The sequence below is a fragment of the Dermacentor albipictus genome, chromosome 10 (genome assembly GCF_038994185.2).
Source record: "Dermacentor albipictus isolate Rhodes 1998 colony chromosome 10, USDA_Dalb.pri_finalv2, whole genome shotgun sequence".
NCBI classification, from domain to species: Eukaryota; Metazoa; Arthropoda; class Arachnida; order Ixodida; family Ixodidae; genus Dermacentor; species Dermacentor albipictus.
The window spans coordinates 9564404-9590478 of NC_091830.1; the positions used below are offsets into that span (position 1 = coordinate 9564404).

A 26075-nucleotide genomic window follows, 5' to 3' on the forward strand; every position below is an offset into this window, starting at 1 on the left:
CCAGCTTGCCGAGGGTCTCCATGAGCATTTATTGTTACAGTGAAATCACAGGCTGGTGGCTTCTTCCGCTGATGAGTCCCACTCGTGTGGAGACGATGAGCTTTTCAGATTCGCCAGCTGGTGCTTGCAGGTGGCGGATCTTGGTCACTGCCAAATATAACGAGAAACCTTTTACTAAAAGAATATATATTTGCAATAATATTTACAGCAGGGCGTGAGGGATGCTCTCAGTATGCACTCAATATACAGGAGGCTCATTGAGTTCACTTAGATGACACACACAGTCACTAGACTCACCTCGACTGTCCTCTCGTGTCACTGCCGCAGGCTCAGATCCCTTTCTCCATTGGTCAAACTGGTCCTCGCATTGGATGATTAACTAAAATCGCATGCCACGGTTTGGAACGCTGCAAGCAGTGCATCGAGTGTAGAGGCATCTGTGCGTGTGACTCTCACTCGAAGCGTGGCTTCCTTGAAGGGAAGGGCACGCGGCCTTCCATTTGAAATTTTGACCATTCTCGCACCACACAGCTGTCTCATACATTGCCCACACGATCACAGTTGTGTAGTCTAAGAGCTGTGCTTGTTTGTTTATAAGGCCCAAATCAGATGAGGGGCCCTCCCAAATAGGCACAGGAAGCTGGTGTTGAAGATGGAGTGTTGTTCCCGCATGCTAGGCTGACCAGGCAGCATACCAGGCTTAACACCTTCTCCGCACATCACTTTTTCACATGTGGCAAATTAGGCTGTTTTAGCAGAGCGTTTTTGACGGTCCGCTCCACTCAGAGGGCTAGCGGAAGCGCAGGTGCGCATGCGCGACCCGTTCAGCAGTGAGCGGGCGAGCGGACGGGAGCCCCCTCTCCGCTAGAAAGCTTTCTCAGCGGAGCGCGGCGAGCGCTTCAAGTGGGTCTAGCGAAGCAAAATGGCTGCCCCCAGTGCTGCTGGCCTGTCCACGAGGTCGTTTGAATCGGGATTTGTAAAGCGCAAACCTAGAGTACACATAGGAGACACGAAGATCTTCTACTTAGGGAGGTTGTGGCCATGAACCCGTTCCAGAACCATGCCATGTGTGCACGTTTGTTTGTGCGGACCACGTTTTAGGTGTACTGAAAGAGCAAAAAACCTTGTCTTGGCTAAAACACAGCGTAACGGCTTTGTTAATGTAAGGATTATATATATATATATATAAGAAATGAAAATGCAATGTATTGCGTGAAATGCCTTCAGACATTTGAGCAATTCCAAATATATTATTTTATTGCGGCAATTCTTACAACTTGAATATTATGTTCATAGCGGTTTTACCTTCTGCGGCAAGGTGGCGCGTCAGGCAAGCACATGCCTTTCGGACGCAGCCGGGCGCACCGCTAAAATTGATTCTTCGTCCACCGCTCCGCTAACTGTGAGCGGGTACGCGAGACCGGAGCAGACCGTCAAAAACGTTCTGCTAAAACACTCTATTAACTCTAAAGCAGGGTGTGCGACCAAACATGTGCTCAGCCATGCTTACGGCTATGTGCAGCCACGGCCGAGACGTACACCAGAAATCAAGACACGTGCCAACTTACCCCTCACTCTGCCCCCACGCCCTCGCGCGCACTTGATTGCGTTTTTGCAAGCTTGCTCTCCTCCCCCTCTTTCCCTTTGCTCGTGTGGTAAGGCGGCATTCGTGAAGCCACCATCTTTCTTGCCTCACCCTCGCACACTTTCACTCGCACCCAAAGCACACAGTGCATGGGACGCAATAGGATCCTATCGCACTTGTACCTTATACAGAACATGAATGTGCTAGCGGCGCAAACGATAGCATGCTTTGCACTGTGCCAACAATACTGTAGCTGCTTGACACCAGTGTATCTCTTGTAATAGCCACGCGAAATGGAAGATATACCCTGAAAGTGACCATCCGAGAATATGGCACACCTTCTTTTGCCGCTTGTGGAATATAGTCACTTATATTCAGGTGAACCTGGTATTTCTAATTCTTTATTATTCAGACCGAATGGCAGTCCCCCAACAAGGTAGAATTATTGGTTGGTGACTGTGCTGATACTCAAACCTAAGTTAATGTTGAATAGCCTAATATTCACTTGGTTATTGAAAAATATTGAATATTTGCACAAGCTTAGGTTTGGCTTGTGCAGTAAAGCCTTGCTATTATGTACTTCTTACAATATAATAATGCAGTTGGGACGAATCCTTATTCATGTTTAAGATGCAGTTGGGATGAATCCTTGGTGCAGCCTTCTTAGAATCAAATGCATTAGCGAACCAAATCATTTTGGTGTCCCATTTAGTGTCCCAGACTTGTTGTGCATTGCCAAGCATTTTGCCGTCTACCATTCTCATATTGTTTGTTCAAATACCATATGATTACACTAGCTATAAATAAAATATCTTTATGCATGTATCCCACCTCAAGAAATCAAGAAATTTGTGTACAAAGTGAATGTGTGGGTTGCTGTTTTTTGTGCCACCATGTAGGTGCTGCAAGTGATTGGCTACACAAGGCAGTCTTGTATGGAGCCATCGTTCGTCGCCCTGTTCTCAGCCAAGCTGGAAGAAAAAGTCTGGCTAGCCAGCTCGTAAGTTTGTGTTTCAAGCTTTTAAATCATTAGCTGTGTGTGTGAGCCACAAATTTGGCTGTATACTGCATAGTCCATCAATCCTTAACTAGGAATTAATTGAAAAGGCTCATTTTGGGGAAGTAATGCAGTTAAGCCCATTTATCATGACTGTTTTAAACAGTGCCTGATGCCTGGAAGCTGTGACGTCAAGTTTTCGCTATTGCTTCAGCCACGAAATTAAGAAGTTCAAGAGGCAGAACATCATTGCTAATCATTTATAATAGGCAACAATGTGAACAAAGCATCCATGAAAGGGAAAATTGTCATTTGCCCAACAAAGCGTTGATGAACTGCAATCTCCTGATAGCAACAGTGTAAAATCTGACCCTTTGCACCGTACTGTTTCTAGAGACATGCCTAGAAAGCGAGTGACCTTCCCTGCAGCTTCCGAAATTCGCTTGTGGCACTCTCTCACTCGTCTTGGAAGTTGTATCTTCATTGTCGATGGACTGGAGTTGTTCTGTGCAGTAAGATAGACAGGAGTGCTGACTCCGCTCATCTGGAAAGGACAGATCCTGAAACACCGGTTGCCGCTTCACAGTGTGTTCCCGAGGCAACGCTATGCAGAAGAAAAAAAAAATTTGAAGGGGCTGGGAGGGAGGGGCGTTGCTTTGACCAATTGAAGAAGCAGGCGCAAGGCCAGACCAAGCTGCGGTCTCTCTGCCGTTATAGCAGTGGCACACAGCCGTTCTTAGACATGGTTCCGCACCTGCTTGCATATCCGATTTGTTGTCTCCTTGGGACACCCTGGCGCCAGTATGGTGCAGTTCTCGCAGCTAGTGCAGAGACATTAGTATACAAAGCATGCGTTTATTTCATTTTATTTCATTGAATCAACCTTACAGGTCCAATGCAAGGCATTTAGTGGGGTTCTTTGTGTGGACTTGTACAAGCTACAGGAGCAGGAAACCCACAGAAAGTGAACTAACTAAGAAAGGAAACTAGGACGGAAACAACTAGGAAGGCTGTCTTGAGCATATTGCGTCTTACTTTCCTCAGACATTGTCCCTTTCAAATTTGAGGGACTTTCATTTCGTCTAGTAGAACACATGCCTTGTGTTCACTGAACTACATATAAAAAATCATCTACTTCTCAAAGTGTTGTGCAAATATTTTCTATTTTGCTTTAGTTAATCGCTTACTTACAGGAATTTTCTCTCGCCACTGGTGTAGCAGCTGCGGATCATGTGGTTCCACAAGAGAGAAAATTTATCCCATTTTTTTACATACCTAGGTTTACAGCCAAGCACAAAATGCAAAACAGGCAGGATTCCGTAAAGGCTACTCAACAATAGACCATATTCACACTATCAATCAGGCGATAGAAAAATGTGCGGAATATAACCAACCCTTATATATAGCTTTCATTGATTACGAGAAAGCGTTTGATTCAGTCCAAACCTCAGCAGTCATGCAGGCATTACGGAATCAGGGTGTAGACAAGCCGTATGTAAAAATACTGAAAGATATCTATAGCAGCTCCACAGCCGCCATAGTCCTCCATAAAGAAAGCAACAAAATTCCAATAAAGAAAGGCATCAGGCAGGAAGATGCGGTCTCTCCAATGCTATTCACAGCGTGTTTACAGGAGCTATTCAGAGACCTGGATTGGGAAGAATTGGGGATAAGAGTTAATGGAGAATACTTTAGTAATTTGCAATTTGCTGATTATATTGCCTTACTTAGTAACTCAAGGGACCAATTGCAATGCATGAGAGTTAATGGAGAATACTTTAGTAATTTGCAATTTGCTGATTATATTTCCTTGCTTAGTAACTCAAGGGACCAATTGCAATGCATGCTCACTGACCTGGAGAGGCAAAGCAGAAGGGTGGGTCTAAAAATTAATCTGCAGAAAACTAAAGTAATGTTTAACAGTCTTGGAAGAGAACAGCAGTTTACGATAGGTAGCAAGGCACTGGAAGTGGTAAGGGAATACATCTACTTAGGGCAGGTATAGACCGCAGATCTGGATCACGAGACTGAAATAATCAGAAGAATAAGAATGGGCTGGGGTGCATTTGGCAGGCATTTTAGCAGGCATAATGTGTGCCGTACACATCTGTTCAGATGGTGATGCACTAAAAAATAAATTGAGGACAATTCACTGTGAGCTAACCAGTGATGGCTGCTACGGTCATTTTATTCACAAAACTGAGAAGAGTGTAGTGGGGCCAGGAACAGAGCGCAGCAAGACTTCGTGCACTTGCAGCCATCCCTAGCATCAGCGTATTCAGCAAGGCACTATCGCACATATTTTCAAAATGGGACGTGCACGTTGCCCATATCCTGACCAGGAAGCTCTATCCTGACCAGGAAGAAATAGGTTGCCAGTTTAAGCATTCCCAGGAGTCAGTTACAAAAATTCATGCGCTGATTGTCATCAAGTTTACATTGGTGAAACAGGAAAGTTCGCAATACTACTCGGTGAGCACAAACGTGATATCAGAAATTGTGAGCATGCCCAGAAGCAAACTCACGAGATTGACTGGGACAATGCCACCATCGTAACAAAGGAAAAGAATGTATCATCCCCATGGCTGCTGGAATCGCTGATTATTCAGTTCATGTTAGCTATAGTAAACCGGACAACAGGAAAAATGCATTCGTATGTGCATGCACGTTACGTCGTATGTTGCGAACAGTAAGTAACAATGTTTGCATGTTCTACTTGGTGAATGATGAACCCGTATGCGGTTCCGAAACGTCATTCTTCAAACAGTGACCGTGATTCACTTCAATGTGAAAAATCAGTAGTTCTGTCAAGCCTTTTCGCACATTATTTTTCATCTGCTGTCACTATGGACATGTACAAATGCTTTGCATTCTTGCAGAAAAAGCAATGATTAGCATTCATTGGTATTTTTTTATTTGTGCTTACCGAACATGTTCGTGTTTAATGGTTGTTGAACCAAGCTGCTAAGGGCCCAACTTTGTACCAGATAACACGGTCTATGCGTGCCACTGGCCTCCGCCGCTTGTTCACTGAGGCCAGAATTTTAGAGCTGTGAAATAAGACAGCTCATACAGGAAATGTGCTGCAAAATGAAGCTTTACTCCCAAAATTATGTTTGCCTACTTTGGCGAGCCTTGCTTAAAGCTATCCACAACCACGTTGCCAACAGTGCAAAGTTTGCCCCATGCTTCAGTGAGCGATTATGGTGCTGCCGTGGAGCAGTACTCTCAGCCAAGAACTTTTCAAGATAGTATCACTTTCGTGAGATTTTTTGTAACGCCGATACTTCTGGTATCAAGCCAGGTGAAATCTTGTGAAAGTGATTGTATCCCTGAAAGCAATTGAGCGAGAATACGGCCTCATCGGTCATTGCCTGGCGACATGAAATGGGCGCATAAGGCCTCTTGGGCGGTACTGAATTCGGCATTCATAAAGCACAGGATGCTTATATTTGCATGATACTTTCGTTATCACAATACGGCCCCAGTTCCCAATAATGGCCAGGAGCTGGGCAGCACCCTCTAAGGCCACCATCTTAAGCATTATAAGCAAGTCCATGACCGTGGGACATGAATTCGTTTGTTTTTGCTGCACTGACTGCTTTTCTCACCTAGCCGCAGATTATGCACAGTGCATAGTAAGGAAAGACTCGTCACTTGTGAATAAAGGTAGATCGTGATATGGCCGTGCCATCTAAAGGGGCAATTTACAAACAAGATGGCAGCCATAGCACGAGTCCAGTGCCTTGCTGTTTTTTGTAAACAAAAATGGTAGCACCCTTCTAAGCCTGCTGTGACATTATTTTAGGCTACCTAAGGGGGGAAAAAAGGTGCATTTGAGTAGTATTTGTACTCTATTAGTGTTACAAAGTTAGATAATATGAGCTCTAATTCTGGCAGATTTCATCAAAGTGGGATCCCAGTTTAGTGACATCTCATTATTGATACTATGAAAGTAGGGGTGTTTCGAATATTCAAAAATTTTGATTGTTATTGAATATTATATTTTTCATATTAGTCTTCACTTGAGAACTTGGTATTAGAAAATTTTTGAATATTTGATTGGGTACGAATATGCGAAACAGATCGAATGTATTGCTGGCTGTGCAGGAGCAAATATGGTTCTTAGCATATTTATCTATCTAATCTAAGAAAGCGTGTCTGATTTCACGCTGAATTTTGTGATAATTTCATGCTGTTGGCAAAATTTCACCTGTAAAACATACTTAGCCACTGGACAGCTAAGCTTTGCAGGAAAGCAAGTCTCTCAATAGCAATGGGCATGAGTCTGCAAATAGCGAGGGTGCACTCTTGCAGGTTCCACCCCCCAATTCTGAGGTTATTGCTTGAAAGTAAATGTGATGAGTGAAGACTGGTACAGGGTTAAACGCCTCTGAGTTTGAGGGAAATTGATGCAGAATAATAAGGCATAGGTTGGCGAGAACAGACAACTAGCAGAAATTATTTAATTTTCCAAAGCTAACATGAGCCAAATACAAAATCCTTTAGTATAACAACTTACCAGTTTAATTGCTTTACCAATTACAATGTAATTGCAATGTTCCAATATGTTAAAATAAACTAACTTGCTAATAAATGCATATGTATATCATTATTCAATATTCGACATTAAGTATTCGTATTCCATTCGCATGAAACATTTTTGATATTCACACACCCCTAAAGAAATGCATTGAATCCTATGAGCATTTGCCGAGGTGATAGAAATATTTTGTGGGGGTGAGAATTTCGTTGTCTCTGGCTTTTGTTGTGGGGTTTTACTGTACTATCAGTCAGTCTTCCACATGTTATATTGATAGTACCATTATGTTTGCGTAAATATACAGCTATTTAGTTTCATAGAGTGCTAGCTGTTTTTCATACTTTGATCTCTTGTAGGGCGAACAAGTGCTTTGTGTCAAGGGCAGCGTACTTGGACGTCATCTTGTCCTGGCTGCAATGTCTCTCAGATCCCAGCCAGTTGGGTAAGTGGTTTTACTTTCTTTCTTTTTTTTACTTTATTTTTTTTTATTTGTGCATAATGATAAGGTTACAAATGAGGATTATACATACATACAGACCGAGTTCCCATAGTCAACAGACTGTATGGGGCACCTCCCATTAGAAATGAGTAGTATATGTAAATACAAAGCAGCTATATGCAAACACACAAGACACTGTATACATTAGTCCCTAGCTAACAGTGTAAAATATTTTAATAACACAAAGTAATTATTAATATAATGGTAATGATGAAGTGATTATATTGAGTGCAAAAATTTATGGAGGTTTGATTTGAATGTGCAAAAATGAGAGAGTAACTTAGTAATATGACACGCTTATGAGTTCAAAAGTGTTATGGCTGAAAAATTAGTAGCAAATTTACCATAATTAGTGCTAGGTTTCTTTAGGTTATCCTCTTGTCTCCGTGACTGTGAAAGCAAGTGGGAAAGTAACATTCATTCATTATGGCACACATTTGCTTGATATTATAAACAGGCAGCTACGAGCTACAATGTGATAACCTACTGCAACTAGGGGTGTGAACATAAAAAGTTTTGTATATGAGTCACTACAAGTACTTACTTTCGAATATCAAATAATGATATGAAGATGCATTTATTAGCAAGTTTAGAATGTTAGAACATTGCAGTTATGTTGCCAACATTAAAAAATATAAAGCTGTTACTGTGCAAGCTTGCGGTTAATTCAGAAAATTGAGTAACCCATATTATTGTTCTAGTGTTGCCAACTTGTGCATTACTATACAGCATCAGAATGCCAGTTAACTCTGAGGCATTTGCCCCTGTGCCAGCTGCCACTAGATGTACCTTTCACCAAGCGATGAGCTCAGGAGTGTGGGTAGCACATCATGTAATGACAAATGAGCAAGGCAGAAGCTGTCCTAGCCCTCAACTAAACTGAAGTGATGGTGAACTTTGGAAGAGTTGTGCTTTGGGTCAGTTGGTGAAGCATTTATTTATTTATTTATTTATTTATTTATTTATTTATTTGTTTGTTTGTTTGTTTGTTTAATTATTTGTATGTATGTAATTATTCGTATGTGTTTGTTTGTTTGTTTGTTTAATTATTTGTATGTACTGCAGCCCTATCAGGCTATTGCAGGAGTGGATATCAGAAGCAGAACAATAACAAATAACACAGGTGATTTGAACAATACAAATGCAATGAACATAACTACCTATTCAATGTCGCTAAAAATAAGCTTAGAGGCACAGAACAAGTATCACCCAACAAAGCATTCCGATATTCAATAATGTGGGGAAAAGAACTGTGTTTAAGGGTGTCTGTGTAGGCAAAATAAGGCACAATATTTAGGTAATGGTTACTTCTAGTATTGGATGGTTTAGCAGGGGCTAGATAATTAAGTGCTGAAATTCAGCTACAGGAGTTAATAATCCAATGCAGAAACTTTAGCAATATCGTGTGTCGGTGATCTGAAAGCGGTCGCTAGCCTAGGGATGGAGGCACTGCAGAAGCTGAAAAATCTGTCGAACCTGGGGCATATGAAGATAATCGCTCTCTTTTGGATGGCCTTGACTTGATTAGTGTCGCATTGCTTGTGTGGATTCCAGACAAGGAGAAGCATGTTCTAGTAAAGGCTGGATTAAAGGTTTATACATCAGTAGTTTAGCATGTTTGTCAAGGATGAAGTACAAAACACAGGACCAAAGGAATAATAGACGAACAGGCTTTTTGCTGCAACTTAAACAACTTAAACATTGCTTAAAAAGAAAAACAGTGAGAACACAGCGTCTTTTCTTTTGTCCACATTTTGCGCCACATGCATGCAGGACTACAGCAATACAGTTACTTTTCAATTACTTGAAAATAAAATAACATTAATTTTATAAAATAGTCTTTAGTGCAAAGAAAACGTAACACGCCGATACTTGTATGTATAAAATAGCGTCATTTAGCAAAGTGCAATGCTCGCATGCGCTGCAGTAATGCCCATAGCGGATTGCTCATAGGATCAGTACAAGTCCTGCGTCCTGCTCCGAAGCACTGCATGGTAACAGATCAGCCATTGCTCTTTACTGCATTGAGGGGCCAGATAGGCATGTGGTGTCAACAGCTGACATGTTTGAATGGTAAGGCAGCATAGACAGGCATCACTGTAGTGCACTGGCCCATCAGATCTATACACCCCTACAAAGCATTCTTATTGCAGTTGCAGTTCAGTTTCTTTGAGCAACTGCCCCCGTACCCTTTCATTGCACCAAGTTGAACCCTCACTTTATGCAAATTTGTTAGCATTGCAGTCAGTATATCAAAGACCATTTCACACTGAGAGCGACTTGCAACATTCGTGAGCAAAAAACAAGCCAACTTACGGGCCTTCAACGCAGCCTTGGCGAAGCAGATCGGTAGTTTCCCACTTTTCATGATCTCAGAAAACTGTCTGATACTTGCAAATATCTCAAATAAGCTTCAGAGAGGCATATTTTATATTCTGAATTATCAATATATCAAACTATTTCACAATCCCCTTCGATATATCTGGGATTAACTGTAGTAAGATATAATGTTCAACTGGTAGGCAAAATTTTCCGATATTCATGCACCCCTAGCCACAACATAAACAAACTTGACTTCAAACAAACTTATGTACAGATTGCTTGTGTGCCACCAGGAATACCATTTAGTACAATCGATACTGTACAGGGCAGTGAACGTCTTTACTGCACTTTATGTTGCATTAACTGTTCACAATTTGTGCAGAAATGCAAACTTTTACTCTTTTTCCTTATTCTTGTTTTTCATGCTGCTCATTAGCATAGTTTCTCACAGGCAGTCATGCAATTTCAGGATATGAAATGAAATGGCTTAGAGAATGACTAAGCTATCATCACGTAGTAGTAAGAACGTGCAAGCACATGTACACCGCAAAATGAAAGAAACAGCTGCACTTTGTGTATTCTTTTCTTTTTTATGGGGTCCAACAGTTATTGCTTTCCTGCTATGTCAAGTGTACACCAGTTAGGCCTACAGCAGATTCTAAGCTCATAGGAAGTTTACTTTCGCTTCTCCTTCAAAAGGTACACTGCCATACAAACTTATAGCAGCCGTGCTGCTGGAAGACCCATCGGACCAGAGACACTCTGGTAGCCTCAGGAAGGAACCGGGACAGGAGTTTCTTATTACGACACGCCAGGACTTCCTCCTCGAACTGGGCCTGCGCTGGCCGGACCTATTCCCTGGACCGGATGGATACTTTGGCTTTGTGCTCAGGTCACTGTCTTCCATGTCACTTGAGGCCCGTTGGATGACACTGCAGTTTGTGAGGCGTACATCAGTCGCGCAACTATGCAGCAGCTGCTGCTTGGCTGCTGGAAATGACATCGACCGGATGGCTCAGCAGGTTCTCAACCGTGTCATCCGCACAGTCTGTGATGGGCCTGGAGAGCACCAGCAGTACATGGCGTGCTTTGCAGAGGTGACTAACAGTTGTGCATCTGAGCATCTGTGTTGAAACTTGACGAAAGACACTTTTCCCTTCTGTCTGCTTATATTGTGCATCTGGCTGTGTGTTGCGCACGTGTGTGATTGTACCGATCCAAGCTTCTGTTGTACAGCCACTGACAGACTTAACCCAAACATTGACAACACATCCATGGCATCTGTGGATGTGTTGTCAGTGTTTGGGTCTACCCATTCTGTTCAGGCCTGTTCGTTAATGTTTGGGTGATACTGTTGCTGACCGATAGTTCAAACTCAATGGGGAGTGCCAAAAATTCTGAATAAACGTAAGTCCGAAATGCCGGATTTGCCGGAAAAGAGGTGATTTTTTTTCCACGAGTGGCCTAAAAAGATGTGCCATCTTCTCAGATCGTCACTTTCAGGGATATCTTCCAAGGCGCATCAGTATCTATGAGCAATGACATTCTTGGCACAGTGCCGAGCACTATATCTTATCACAGTATGGAAACGCTGCCACCCGTCGATGCATCTGGCGCAGGCCCCGTGAAATATTATGAACATGAAAGGGTCTTCTTAAGTAACTGTCCAGGAGTGCAGCCCATGTTTAACAATGTGGTGCGCAAACCTACTCTTGTATTAGGCCTAGGCATTTCGTAGCCATGATTTTCTAACAATGCCTTCTATGTTATTCCTTTTCACACCTTTTACGCTTTGTCAGTAGTCAGAGCAAACGTATGTGCTACGTGTGTATGAGCAGTAGTAGTATGTGTTATCAACGGGATCAACCAGCCATCGACCGCAAGACATTGCTACAAAATCGCGGCCTGCATCTTTACTGTCGTCATGCTATCGCTATAGATAGATGGAAGCATTGTCAATGCATGTACGAAATTCTGATTGGTGACTGCTATATCAACCAGGCTTCACTAGTTTTGGTTTCGAGGAGGTGCGAGCCACCTATCAAAAGGAAAATATCGCTATTTCTGCTCGTGGTCGCACAGATGGAGCCCGAATTATCAAACGACACGCTGTAAGGTGCTCGAAATTTTGGTCGTCTGTAAACATGAAGTCTATGGCACCAGTGGTGGTGCTGCGAAGCTGCCAGAATAATCGAGGATGTCCGAATGATTGGTTGGTAACTGTATTTGGAATTCGTGCTCCTCTACCTGTAACCCATCATTCCCATGCTCTCTGAGATTGCCATACTTGCACCTCCTATGGACACTAGGGCCTAATTTACCTATAGTAATTTTTTGCTGGAAATTGATATTGTGATAAAAGCTTATTTTGTAAGGTTACACATAAGCACAATCAAAGCAAGCAGTAGAGTAAGTAGCTTCAGTGCATTTTTTTAACAAAACATGATAATTGACAGCTGGTTGTCTCTACCGCTACTAAAACGAGCAGTTTATTGCTAATATTGAGTGGTATTTTTTATTTAAACGTCTAAATTCTTTATGTTTTCAACTGTGGAACATTACATACTCATTCTCCAGCATCACTTGTGGCTGATGAGTAGAATTTGTCAAAGATTGTTCATGATGCAGACTTCAAAAATGGTTGTCTTATTTCAATCGATGTGTGTTGCTAAGGTATGAGATTTATTATATTATTTCTCTTGTTTTCAGGCTTGTTCAGTGCTTACAGCCTGTAATGGCCCTCACTTGGAGAAGCTCGACTGGCAGGGGCGATCAACATTTGAAGATGTGAGTGCCTCCATTGTGCACAAGGTTTTTATTTTGGGAGGCACCGAAGTGAAGTAGTAGCTACAGTAACACCCTGGTGATATATGATCACAATGGGTACACAATTCAGTGTGACACAAATTTGTGATATTCCTCGGCTAAAATACATTGCATACAATTCACAAAACATTGGCTGTTCCAAACATATTGCTGCACCACTGCGGATCATATGAACACACAAGCCATAGCCACAGTGGTGGCAGAGCCAGTGGAGTGGCCAGCGCAGTGGTATGCCGATCGCCCATAGTTGCCATCAACAGACTGTGCAATCTCTCTCCTAGTCTAGCAGATCAAACCATTCCCAGCACACACGCAGAGAGCAGGAATATAGGAAGCGTGAGAGAGTACGATGTCGGCAAGCTAGCCTTCAGCAGGCCGCAGGTTTGTTCTCTGAGGCGAGGGCAGGTGTGCTTTTTTTTTTTTCTTATGCGATGTTTACTTGGCTCACTATTCTCCCCCCCTTTGGTAGCGCACATCACACATTTTTTTTTCTCCGGTTGTGTGATTTGGTTCATGCAGTAATTAGAAGGAACCATTTGCACTGTTCATCACCATCACATTGTAAAAGCCTTTGTCATTCAAGGAGAAGCCAGGCATTCTGCTCAAGGTGGACAAAGATTCAAAGAGAAAAAGGACTCGCCTCTTCAAGGAGTTAGGCATGGCACCATTCAGCCTCTGCACAATCACCGTTCAACGTAACCAGATAATGACAAACGTTCAAAGCATCAGTATCAATGCTAAATAGCTAAAACTGCACATCATGTGCCGCTTGGGGAAGTTCTAACATGATTTAAGGTGGTTACAGCGGCTGGAGTGAATGTCGACGGCAAGGTGCTGCGCGAGAAGGCTTTCAACATCCCACTCTCGCTTGGCGTGATGGACTTGCTAGCTCCTGAGCGTTGCATGTAGTACTGGTTTAAGGTGAGGCATGGAACTTTTTGTCCTTGGGTCAGTGTGCCGCCTACCCAAAAGATGCCAGCCTCCAAAATTTCAAACTCAGTTTTTTACCTTCACATATGACAAGCATTTACGAAGATTGGATATTACGTCATTCAGAATGCCGAGTATTATTTTAAGAGTCTCTTAGTGCATTGTTTGCTGGTGAAGTTATAACGGAAAAACAAGGAACTGACCGTCAGCATCCGAGATGCAATACACTTTATTGCAGTGAGTTGGGACTACGTCTCGCCGGCGATAATCGCTGTCTCTAGCAGCTTTGGCAACCCACCTGAAGAGAATCTGAAAGAGCCGGTGGTTGCGATTGCAGATTGGAATGAGCTCAGCATTCAATGCGCTGAGGCCAATTTAGTCACCACAGATGACAATCTGGTGACTTGCAATTTGCTTGCCATTGAAGACATTGCGAAGGAAGTTTCAACATCACAGCCTGATGTTTTGAACGGCAAGGATGAAGACGTTTGCTGTAGCAGTGACGACGAGTAGCTCACTACAGCCGAAACACTCCTTGCTTTCAATGCACTGAGGCATGCGGTGGCGTGCGAGAAGGTCCAAGAGGACATGTGCACGCATTTTTGCACCTTCCATAAAGCAGTCGTTGAGGATTTTGGCAAGAAGAAAGCCCAGAAAGATTAACATTAAGAGATTTTTACACCTGCGAATAAATTAACCTTTTCTTCATTTGTGCGTTTTTATACAAAGTTTGCATGAAACAAATATTTTGCATGACCCCATGAAATTCGTATCACCAAGATTTTTCTGTATGTGCCAATTCCCGTAGCTTTTTTCATTTCCTTGGTACCGCTATTGTTTCTCAATGCACTTCGGTGTTGACCAGATTTATTTCTTGCAATCATTGTTAGTTTTTTTGCTAATACGAACTTCTATATCTTTCAGGTGCTCTCCTATCTTCTTGACTGGTATGAAAACATAAAAAAGTGAGTGTTGGTTCTTTAAAAACTTGATTTGTGATGTCACTTGCATTGCAGAAAGAGGTGAAGATGTATGTAAGAGGCGATGTGTAATTTAACATCAATGTTATAGTGTGTGTTCATAATGTCTTCAGCATTTCATTGACCTCATTGGACACATGAATGATTTCGAAAAATCTCTGGCCTTGAGTAAAGATAAAAAGTGGCAGACTTCAGTGACTGTTTTGAGTGTTCGACCAAAAATCTTTTCAATTCTTCTTAACACTAGCCATGGTACTGAACACTTGTAGATATATATAATTTTATGTGCATATTTCGAGTGCAAAGTCCGTTTTGTTTATCTCATCAGAGTCTAATTTTATATAAACTTCCCTTGCCTAATTTCCCATAAAAAATTGCAAAAGTTTACAAGAAATCATTTCTTCAAATTTTTCAATACAGTGACTTCTGCATGATTAGAGAAATCCAATAAGACCAACCTTATTGCTCTATTTACCTTTGACGAAGAACTTTGAAACCTCAAAGTTCTGGAAGACTGCTTCCAAGTCTCGCGAAATCAGACTAATTTCTTGCAACTTTTTCGAAAAATTAAGTAAAGCAAACATGCATAAAATTATAAAATTAGATAAAAATGGACCTGATAATTGAAATAAGCACATAAAATCACATATATTTACAAGGTTTCAGCACCATAATGAAAAAACTATGGGTTCCTTTGTTTTGTTTTTGGGTTAAGATACCCAGTTTTCTAAAATCAATTATACTGGGAACTGCAGCTGTGGTTTATTTTTGGCTTTTTTTTTTCTTGTGCACTTCTGTAGAGCTTCTGCCTTTTCAGCCTTAGTTGTTTGCATCATCTCAGGCCTGATCACTGACAAATCATTCTCTAAGCGTCAAATATCTCACGATGGTTTTGCAGCCTGCCACCATGCAGGTTAACAGCGAAATTTTGTTACAGCTGTACTGCCTTGGTTGATAGGCCTAATGAGTGCCGCTTTGTGGAGAGTCTGCAACCAAAGTTACGCAATCAACCAAAGCTGACGCAAATCTATTGGCAACAGCTCTACGGTTCTCAGAAAGCTGAGAAACTATTTAAACCACCTCACCAACAAAAGCAAAAGTGTGGCTGGTGAGCTTGAGTGGCACTGACTTTCTTCATGGCCGCCATTTTTACAGCATGGTGCCTGCAGATCCTGTTAAAAAATTGGGTGAGACACCATGCAGCATTTGGAACATTGATTGGAGGTTAGGCATTAATTCAATAAAAATGTGGTGGTGCCGCAGGAATGTTTGAATAATGCAACAGGTTAATAAAATTGATCTGCGACTATAAAACATATGCTTCATCTTTGGCTTGGCATTAAGCCATGTTAATGGCAACACAACTTGCTCATCCAAACTGAAACCACTGCTTATACATGTTTTCAAATGGATTGTTTTGAATGCTTCGAAAACTCCACATACTGACATTCGAACCAAAACTAATATTGCATAGCATAATATTCGGTAACATATAAAATGCAGTAAACTTCTGTTAATTCGACTCCGGTTAATTCGATACCAACCTAAGGTCGTGGCAGGCACCCACGCACTTATACGGGCTCAAACTCCCGTTATTTCGATCTCAATATTGGCCGTCGACTTACAATTCGAACTTGATTGATTAGCTTCATCGCTATAGGCCGTCTTATGTGAAGCCTACCAAGAATGGAAAAGAGCCACTGTCGCAGGTAATAGTAAGCATTCCTTATACACGCATGCATGTGCCGTCTCTGGTCACTGCACAAGCAGCTGGACGATAAGTAATCATGCTGGCAGTCATTCAGAGCTGTGTCTGAGGTTTTTGTGGCCATTTGAGCCCCCATTTCGGCCACCATGCGTGTCTCGTATACGAGACCGATAACAAGCACATGCGCCGTGCATTAAGAAGTGGAGAAAAGCCATCTGCATTTTGGGAAAGCTAGTGAAAAGGAAGGCGGTAAAGATGGGTAACTCCGAAAAGTGGAGGGGAGATTTAGGGCCAACAAACAAGTGGAGGTTTATCCAAAACTCTGAAGAGCTGCCAGTAAACTTATTAGGCATCTCGCTGCTCGTACTGTGACCGGAGATGGCACATATGCGTGTGTAAATTAAGGAACACGTGCTATGACCCGCAACAGCGGTACTTTTTTTTTTTTTGCTTGGCAGGCTTCACCGCATAACTCGGTTGTATTGCGGCGAAGCTAACTTTAAAAGTCAAATCTGTCTAGATAATTAACAGCGTGTTTCGACATTTTCTCCGACTTTTCTTTAATTCTGCCAGTTTCGTCTGACTCATCGAAGTCGAATTAGCGAAAATCGACTTTATTCAATATTTTCACAAGCATAGCAGGGAAACGACGAATGAGTGGAGTGGATGAATCTGCAATGACAAATTGAGACTGGTGGGCAGTTGTAATCACTTCTTAATGGTGATGGTGTCTTGATATTTTCGTAGATGAGTCTTCAAGGTCTCCTTTTTCTTCTTGCCATTTGGAGACTGGAAGGCTGTGTGTGTTCATGTAATTGCGTCTTAAGTGAATGTTAAGCATGTATGAAAGACTACACATTTTCTTTTGCCCAACAGTGAGCAGACGAAACGCTCTCTTCTGGAACTTATATGCAGTGTTGCTGAGCAACTGGTTACCTTGAAAAATGTAAGTAACTGTTGTAGTTGATGACTGTGCCATCTTTAACGTGGCACTAAAGAGATGTACTGAATCAGTTGAGAGTGATAGAGTATTCTTTGCAACTTCTATATTTGCTAATTTCATAATGCAAGATTGAATCATTTTAAATAAGATGAAGGTCAGAGTTCCATTTTGTAAAATTTTTCACCAAATTCCAGCTCAAGTGTATCAGTGTGACATCACACATTTCAGGTTTTTTCGCATTTGGGCAAGTGTTGCACGGTCAAAGTTCTTGAAACTTGCTAAGCTCAGTCTAATAATGAAATGGAGTCCCTACTACAGCGTGTCTGATAATCAGATTGTTGTTTTGGCATGTAAAGCACCATAATTTAACTTAAGTTTAACACTTCTGTCATGGTGCAATGTGTCGTGTGAGGCAGTGACAGTACTAAGCTTATTGCAGGCTGTGAACAAGGGCCCACAACAATGTCTCAAGCAAACACATCTTGCTCTGTCTTCTGCGTACTGCATGGATAAACAAAAGTGGTGCACCCGAGTGGAACATCACCTCACCACTCTCGTACTGCGTCAAGCACTGAATAACTTAAACATTCGCCATCAGCATCTCTGCCAATTACTGTCGAATAATGCAAACACTACTGAAAGCATTGCCTACCTTGATTCCCCAAAGTGTGTGAGATCTGCCTGTTTTTGGTAACGATGAGAGTAACATGCTAAGGCTACAGCTCAAGTTGTTGTTTTTTTTCTTTAATGTCTAATTTTTTTTTTACTCCTGAAGATCACTTCATTTATTCTCGTTAGGTGCTTTTCTTTCTTGTTTTGTTTGATGAACCATTGTTGCTCCTGTATTGCAGCAGGACCTGTGGAAACACCCAATTGTGCTACGCTGGATCCTACAACTGCTCGAATTGTCAGAGCCAACTGAGGACCTGTCTAGGAGGCTTATGGCAAGCGGTGCCATGTCTGCTCTTGCACAAGTCATCGTTTCAGCGTACCAGTCTGGTAAGGGCCGTGGTGATGATAATGATATATTAAGCCTTGTGCTTCCTTCACTGTTGTTCCATGCAATCTATTTATGCAGCTATCCTATATGGGAGTGCTTTGTCTCAAGTAGTGGCAGCATCATTTTATGTGGAAAGAAATGGACCACTTATAAGCTGCCGGAGTTACAGATATCTGCACTATAAATGGTACTCCACTACACCAAGCTTTTGTTATTTCCAGCATCAGCCACTCTCTGTGGCAGGTGATAACAAATGAATAGAATCCAAGGGGGAAAATCCTTGCATAATAAATTTTTTTTTCATCACTCTGCTATTAAGACTGACTAGCTCAGTGTGTGACAAAAATGTTTGGGTTTTGTTGCAACTGTGACAGCTACGTTAAAAGCTTTCTTAAACAAACCTCTTTCTTGTTTTTTTTTTCAGGTGGTACCATTGTGTCGTTCTGGTGGGCACTTGTCAACTTCCTTCAGGACGATGAGTCTGGCGTGAGAGATGGCGGTGTGAAGGCTGTCACCAAGCTTGTCACGCTGCTGAGTAAGACACTTTTCACATTTAATTTCTCAACAAATTTGCTCATCTGTTGTCTGCTGTGCTGAAATTCCAGTTTCATGTATTTGCAGTAGAGTGCTCACGTACGATGGTTATCATTAAAGGATGAAAAATGTTCCAGTGTAGTCAATGTCCTTGCATATTGTGAAACATAATGTACAGCCAACTGCAACTGCTTATAAAATGTGAGATCTGAGAAATCATTTAAATTCAATGCAGTTTGTGACCATAGCCAGTTGAACTGTATCCCATATTTGCATGTTCGCACCTTGATGATTCAAATTCAAAAGGAGCCCGAAAATTTGCTTGAAATAAAGGGAATTTGAATTACAGGAAGTTCACTGAATGGAAGACCTATGTGCAGCATTGCGTTAGGCGACACATGTCCACTGAGCTAACACAAAATGATGAGTTCTGGAAGTGTAGTTTCATGGCAAGCAGCACGTGCTGCCATGAAGCCACACTGCTAGGCAGAATTTTCGCTACTATGAAGCCGCAAGTTAAGGTACTTGCAAGAAGAAACAGGAGCAGCAGCAGACACACGGTTGCGCTACCAGGTCAGAAGCACCATTGCAGCAATATGTGCACTGCTGAGAACACAATCGGCAGCACAGTATGTTTGAATTAACCATTGAAATTGCTCATGTGCACTAATTACTGGCAATTTTAGCATATTGAAATACATCAAATTCTGACAGGACCACAACATCAGTTCAAATAAACTGGAAGTTCGAATTAAACTGATTCGAATTGGTGAGGTTCTGTTCTACTAGCACAAGCTGGAACCAATCTACATTATGAGGCTAAAGATATTCAGTTCTTTCTTAGATCCTGCAGTTTGTAAAGTTTTGGGATTGATTGTACCTGTTTGATTTAATGACCACTAATAGCTAGACAATTGTTCTCATATAGTGCACTGTGTACACAAATGAGGCCTGTGCAGAACACAGGATAGCATACAGGCAGAATGTACACACGGCTGTAGCTTAGTGGCTGTGGTGTTGTGCTGCTACGCTCAAGGTACTGGATTCAATGGAGGTGGAATGTAACAATGCTTGTGTACAGTGCATTGTGGTGCACGTTAAAAAACCCCAGGTGGTCAAAATTAACCTGGAGTCCACTACAGCGTGCCTACAGAATGCCAGGGATTGACGGGAGACACAAAAGGGGAAGAAATGTCGCCGCAGCATTTAGGGGAATGGGAATATTTGACAGCAGTTTTGCTTTTAATTTATTGTAAGTTAGCGTAATGGGGACCATGGATGTCTTGTTTTGCTGGCCGTGACGGCAGTCTACTGCTGAGCAAAAAGTCACAGGTTCAATTTCTCTTCACAACACATTCCGATGTGGGTGAAATGCAAGAAACTTGTGTATCATGCTTTGGTTGCGCACTAAAACCCTGACTGGTCTAAATCCGGAGCCCCATCTTATCATTGCCGGGGTTCTCGCAAGCCATGTAGTGGCTTTGGGTCATAAGACTGCCAACACTTCAGTTTTTTGCAATCATCTGTCAGGGCTCTCTTAACATGCGAAACTATAGGTTCCAGTCAGATGTTGAAAAGTGCTAAACACAGTTTGTTTGACGCTTTTGTTTGTTGCTGCACCTTTCAGGAATACTTTACATCATTCATAATTGCACTTCGCACTGTCTGTGTATAAGGGCGACAGATTTTTATGGGCACACGCGAAGGAATCGGTGTGCGGTTTTTATGGTGGAACACCAAGACGTTGGCTATGCCTTCAAGTGCGTTTTACAAAAAGAACTTTTGTGACTTTAGTGCATCTGAAATATTCCGCCTTCGGACGAGCAGCAAGCATCCTCAGATGAAACCACTGAAATATGATGGTTAGGGCCTGAGAGAAAACTGTTTTTGTGGTGATTACCCAAAATGCAATACTGGCTGGAGGCTGTACACTGTACAAGAGCCTCAGCAATAAAGAAAACCTTGTAAAGTAAACCATGTTTGTTTGCACAAGTGCTTGCTGCATGGCATCCATAACGCACAAAATAGTTCCCAACAGGAACGACCTCAAAAGAGGCAAATGTTCATGACCGCCAAGGGTTAGTCAAATTCATTTTCTATTTCAACTTTCACCTGCTTTGTCTTATGCTGACAGTAACTCCAATTATAGTGCCTATGCAATGTTGTTTTAAAAAGGCATCATTTATGCAAGCTATGCTGTAAAAAAAGTTAATGTGAAATGATACTAGCCACTGCAAGTATAGTCTTCAAGATAAACATAATTTACTACAAGGACAGGAAATTCATGAGGGAAATTTTTGGGTGTTTTTGGTTGGCATCTTCTGACCTTTCTTCTTGCTTGCAGATGAACCAGGGTTTCCTGTAGACTCACTTTTGGAGAAGACCCCACTTCATCTGGCCCTGTGCCTTTTTTCATGTCTCTGCGAGCCGGCTCTTGCTGTGCCTAGTCTGGTCAGCTGGATGTTGGCTAGTCAGATGCCAGCTCTCGACGCTGAGGTATATGTGCATTTTTAGCTATGTTCTTTAGCTATGTTCTTATCAATTCTAACGACATATTTGATCGACCGCACCAGTGCACATCTAAATACATCAGGCATCTGGTAATAGGGATGCACCCTCCCGGAGCAGTTTTTTAATGTGAATAGCTTTTTTTCCTGTTTTTTCCTGTTTTCATACTTGGCAGCTAGGGGTAGGACAAAAACCGCCTCTACATATGTACGCACTGAATTGTGGGGGACATTCATTGCCAAATGCCAGCTCCTGAGCTTTGTGGCATCTGAAGGTTTAGATGCCGTAGTACAGTGCTTGGGAAGGACTGGCCTTCCTTTTCTCCCACTGGCCTCTCTGCCTGTGGCAACTGCCACAGGCAGAGAGGCCATATATGGCCGTAATTTTATATACAGTTAAACCTGGATATAACGAAGTTGACAAAAGCTCGCAATTTTTCGTTACATACAGGTTTTCGTTACATGCAGGTTTCGCGTGAAGGCTCGTACGAATGATGCAGAAACAAAACCAAATAGCTCAATATATCCGCGAAGGTGAACTCACCCTTCAAGCATTTATTTTGCACCAAAAAACTGCGTAATTTCCGTTTGCTTCTTCGGCACAAGTGACGGCACAACACGCCGCTCCAAAGAAGCTAAATCGTGTAGAGCTCCTTCATCGTCGAGCGAGCTGACGAAACGGCGCATAACGTCCATTGCGTTCATCACCTCCTTTGCAGAAGGCACGTCACACGGATCTGCCTCACAGGCACCATCATCACCGCCATCGGGATTTTGCACGCTTTCAGCTACTGCTGCATCAGACATTTCTTCTGTAGCCATGGCGGCGTTGTCGGCAAACAAAAAGTCAGTCAGTTCAACGTCATCGGGTACACCACCGTAAGTGCATAGCTCGTTCCACGCTTCGGCCGCATCGGACGGAGTAGAAAGGTCTTCCTCCTCCTCCTCGTCGGCACCAGCCCGTGCGTTTTTGGCTATTCCGGCCTTTAAAAAGCAATTCGCGATAACTTCTGCCCTGACCTCTTGCCAGGAGGCAGCAAGCATCTCGACTGCTTGATAAATGTCGATCTTCATCTCCCGTTCCAGACGGATGTCGAGAAGTATCTTCTGGATTAGTCAGCGCCGGTAACAGCATTTAAAACTGTTAATGACCCCTTTGTCCAGGGGCTGTATTAAAGACGTGCAGTTGGCCGGGAAGTAATGCAGTTCGATGTTCGACAGCTGCAGGCCCTCGATGTGGTGCGCCGAGCAATTGTCCAGCAGTAGGCAAACTTGACGGCCTTGCTGCTTGACGTCCTGGTTAAATTCCTTCAACCACTCAGAAAATATTGGCCGAGTCATCTAAGCTTTGCAATTCGCCACATACTTCACGGGCATACGTTTCGTCCCCTTAAAACACCTGGGACGGGCACTTTTGCCGACAACTAGCGGGACTCGCTTGTCTGTGCCGTCGAGGTTGGCACACAGCAGAATCGTTATGCGGAGCTTGCTCTGCTTTCCACCGCGGCAGTCATCGCCTTTAAACGCTAGCGTGCGGCCCGGAAGCATCTGATAAAATAGAGCCGTCTCGTCGGCATTGTAGACATCAGCTGCCTCGAAGCGACTCAGGATTCCAGGCAGCTCGTCAGCCACCCACGAAGCAGCAGCATCGCTGTCTGCGGAGGCAGATTCGCCGCTGATTACTCTTCCGACGACACCATGCCGGCTCTTAAATCCCTGCAGCCACCCGTTGCTTGCCTTGAAATCATCATGGCCCAAGATACACGCAAAATCCTTTGCCTTCTGTTGCAAGATCGCACCACTTATGGGTACATTTCTGGCTCTCATGTCCAAAAACCACGTGAACACTGCCTTGTCCACATCAGTGTATGTGGACAGCTTCAGTCTTTTTTTCTTCGAGCTTGTTCCCGACTCCACTGCGTTTCTGATGCTGTGTTCCGCACTCAAAATCGTTGATAGTGTGCTCGCTGGAATGCTGAAACGGGCGGCAACGTCCTTCTTCTTCTCACCCGCGGAGACAGCATTTAAAATAGCGAGTTTGTTTTCAAAAGACAGAACTTTTCGTTTTCTGGCAGCAGAACTCATCACGACCAACCGACGACGTAGTTAGAAGCGGAGACGCACGACTACACGCCGACAGGCAGGCCTAGCACCTCCAAAACAAGTCGGACAAACCAGTACCAGGGCACAGTTGACACACGCACACGTGCAGAACGCAGGACAACACTCAAAATGGCGAATGCAACGCATCCATAGAGAAAGAAAAAAAAAGTGACGGATGTCGTTCGTCATGGAGTGTCGTTCGTCATCGTCCCTCTCCCTTCCCGCGCCCTGGCAATGAAAGAACCGGCTATCAGCGTTGCTTTTCAAGTGAATTCTTACACATAAGTGCGTCTAAGCTGTTGAAACAAATAAAAATCACTAAATAAGAATGCTTGTCCTCAAATCCATACGTAACAAAATAAATCTGAAAGAGAAATCAGCTGCCGATACCAATGCCACCTGGCGTCACGCTAGACAAGCAAAGCCTGAAAAGACTGCTACGTTAGGCACGGAGCGGCGCTAGTTGCCGCCATCATCATCATCATCGCTAACTTTGCTCGGTCGCGGCAATCCCTGGCGTTCGCGTAGCTGCTGGCTCCTTACAATATTAATATTCAATAATCTAGAGCATTTCTTCGGCCGAATTTTCCTTAAAAGTGCAAAACGTAATGACTGATCAGCTTTGGGAGTTCGTTACATCAAGGCTAACCGCCGCAACGCGTTCGTTACATCAAGGTCGAAAATGCATGGGCTTCAATGGGGGCAGCGTTGGGGAATTCAAAAACTTCGTTAAATCCAGGAATTCGTTACATATAGGTTCGTTACATCCAGGTTTAACTGTATTGAATTCTGGCTATATTGAACTATTTCACGATCACCGCACTGTTCAATATATCAATGTTTGACTGTATGCCTAGCGAAAGTATTTCAATCTGCAGGCTTGAATCACTCATGCTATGCTCTCATGCTATGCTTTTCTGTATTTGTCTGTGAGCTTATAATCATCTTAATCTGCTCATGGTAACCTTCAATAGTCTTTCTTAGTAATTATCTTGTAGTCTGTAGTTCTGCAGCATACTTGCCTGCATTTTGTACAGGTTTCCACATGCTGTCTTGCAGAGATATTCACTGTGCCTAACATATTTCCATCTTTCAGAATGATGAGCAGCCGTTTGACAAGGGGGAATTGAATACCTTTGCTGAGGAAGTTTTCCTGACCGACATCTGTGCTGACCTGTTGTTTAGTGCAACATGCGAGTTGGCCACAACCACGGTGTTTGCTTCTACGGACTTCTTTGATGTATGCTTTGATGAAGAGGAAATGGGACCAATCATGTTGAGCATTGATGATCTGTATCGGTACAGCATTCGCAACATCCGCCGGGATGGATCCGAGGCTGTCGATAACTGGGCAGCGTTGCTCTTGAACCGCCACGTAGATCCTGTGTTGATTCGTGTCTACCAAAATGTCCGTGTGGCTGTTGCTTTGAAAAATAAGGTCAGCAAGGAGCAATTTGATGGTTCCTCGCAAGTTGTGTTGAACGTCCTGACGGCCTTCAAGGCAAGCGGAAGCCAAACTATGTTTATCTCCAAGGTTGTTGAACAGCTGAGGTGCCTACTAGAAAAATAACATGTTTAGATTGTGTGAAATGTCTGCTGGACATTGGTTGACTGTTGTCATAGCTCTGGCCATCCAGGGTCATGTCAACAGTTCTGGCTTGTGTTAAGCAAGATTCTGTTAAGTGTTCAAAACTTTGCAGTCCTCAAGATCGGCTGGAAAATTATTACCTGATTTTGGCGCTCGACTGAATCGAGAAACCGTGTAAGCACTTTGTGTACGTCACAAACACTTTCATTCTGTTTTCACCTTTCCTTGGGCAATGCCTATTGGTACATAATTTGAAGGATAAACCTTAAAATTGCTTGTGATAACTTCTGCAGAGGATGTGTTCTTTTATCGCCTGTTGAAGTTGTATACCAAAGAGTCCACTATTGAATTTGGTTGAAGTTAGAAGAAAGTTTCGTGCTCAGACATCTGCCACAAAATGGTTTCATGCTGTCGTTCTTTATAGCACGTACCAAAAGCTGATGTTTTTTGGAAGAAGTCTTTACAAAGGATAGGAATTGGAAGAGCGAAATCATCTGCTACTAGTGTTCTCTATTTATAGCTCACATCATTACTCCAAATAAATTCACTTGCACTAGGACATTTGGCTTAGTTTATTTCTAATGTTGCGAAATTTTTTGTAAGCTTCTGACTGTGGTATTACTGGCTTTTTGTCCGTTACCCTAAGGTGACACGAAACGAAAGTTCTTTGACATCTGTAGAGCAGGCGACAGGTTTACAAGCATAAGAGAGCCATAGTGGACATGCACAGGTTTTGCACCTTTGGCACTGAACAAAGCTATCAAGTTTTCTGGTGAAGAAACAGTGCTTGCAAGCTCTGAATGTTTCTGTATCATGTCTGAGGCACTGCATTCTCATCGAACAATGAGCAGCTACTATGCATGGTTCGTGCCAGATCTTCACAAACCATTTTAGAACGAATTTAAAATAAGTATTGCTTGCTGTTACATTCTAGCAAGAAGCAGAATGACTTCATTGTCAGCCGTACACACTGTTTTAAAAAAGCTGCAGTGCTAGGTGTTACTGTAGCA

At 42.8% G+C, this 26075-nt stretch overlaps 1 protein-coding gene across 2 annotated transcripts in view; it reads left to right on the forward strand.

Annotated features, from left to right (window-relative positions):
- THADA (Thyroid adenoma-associated protein homolog) overlaps positions 1-25624 on the forward strand; it is a 94168-nt gene extending 68544 nt beyond the window's left edge. Inside the window, exons 30-39 of one of the 2 annotated variants that reach the window (XM_065454682.2) lie at positions 2485-2585; positions 7482-7567; positions 10646-11043; positions 12656-12733; positions 14627-14667; positions 17267-17336; positions 18188-18332; positions 18758-18868; positions 21212-21363; positions 24574-25624. In XM_065454682.2, coding sequence (XP_065310754.1) covers positions 2485-2585; positions 7482-7567; positions 10646-11043; positions 12656-12733; positions 14627-14667; positions 17267-17336; positions 18188-18332; positions 18758-18868; positions 21212-21363; positions 24574-25047 — 1656 coding nt within the window. In that variant the 3' untranslated portion in view covers positions 25048-25624. Of the gene's footprint in view, positions 1-2484; positions 2586-7481; positions 7568-10645; positions 11044-12655; positions 12734-14626; positions 14668-17266; positions 17337-18184; positions 18333-18757; positions 18869-21211; positions 21364-24573 lie in introns of both variants that reach the window. The other variant, XM_065454681.2, reaches the window with a different exon arrangement.
- The last annotated feature ends 451 nt before the right edge of the window (positions 25625-26075 follow it).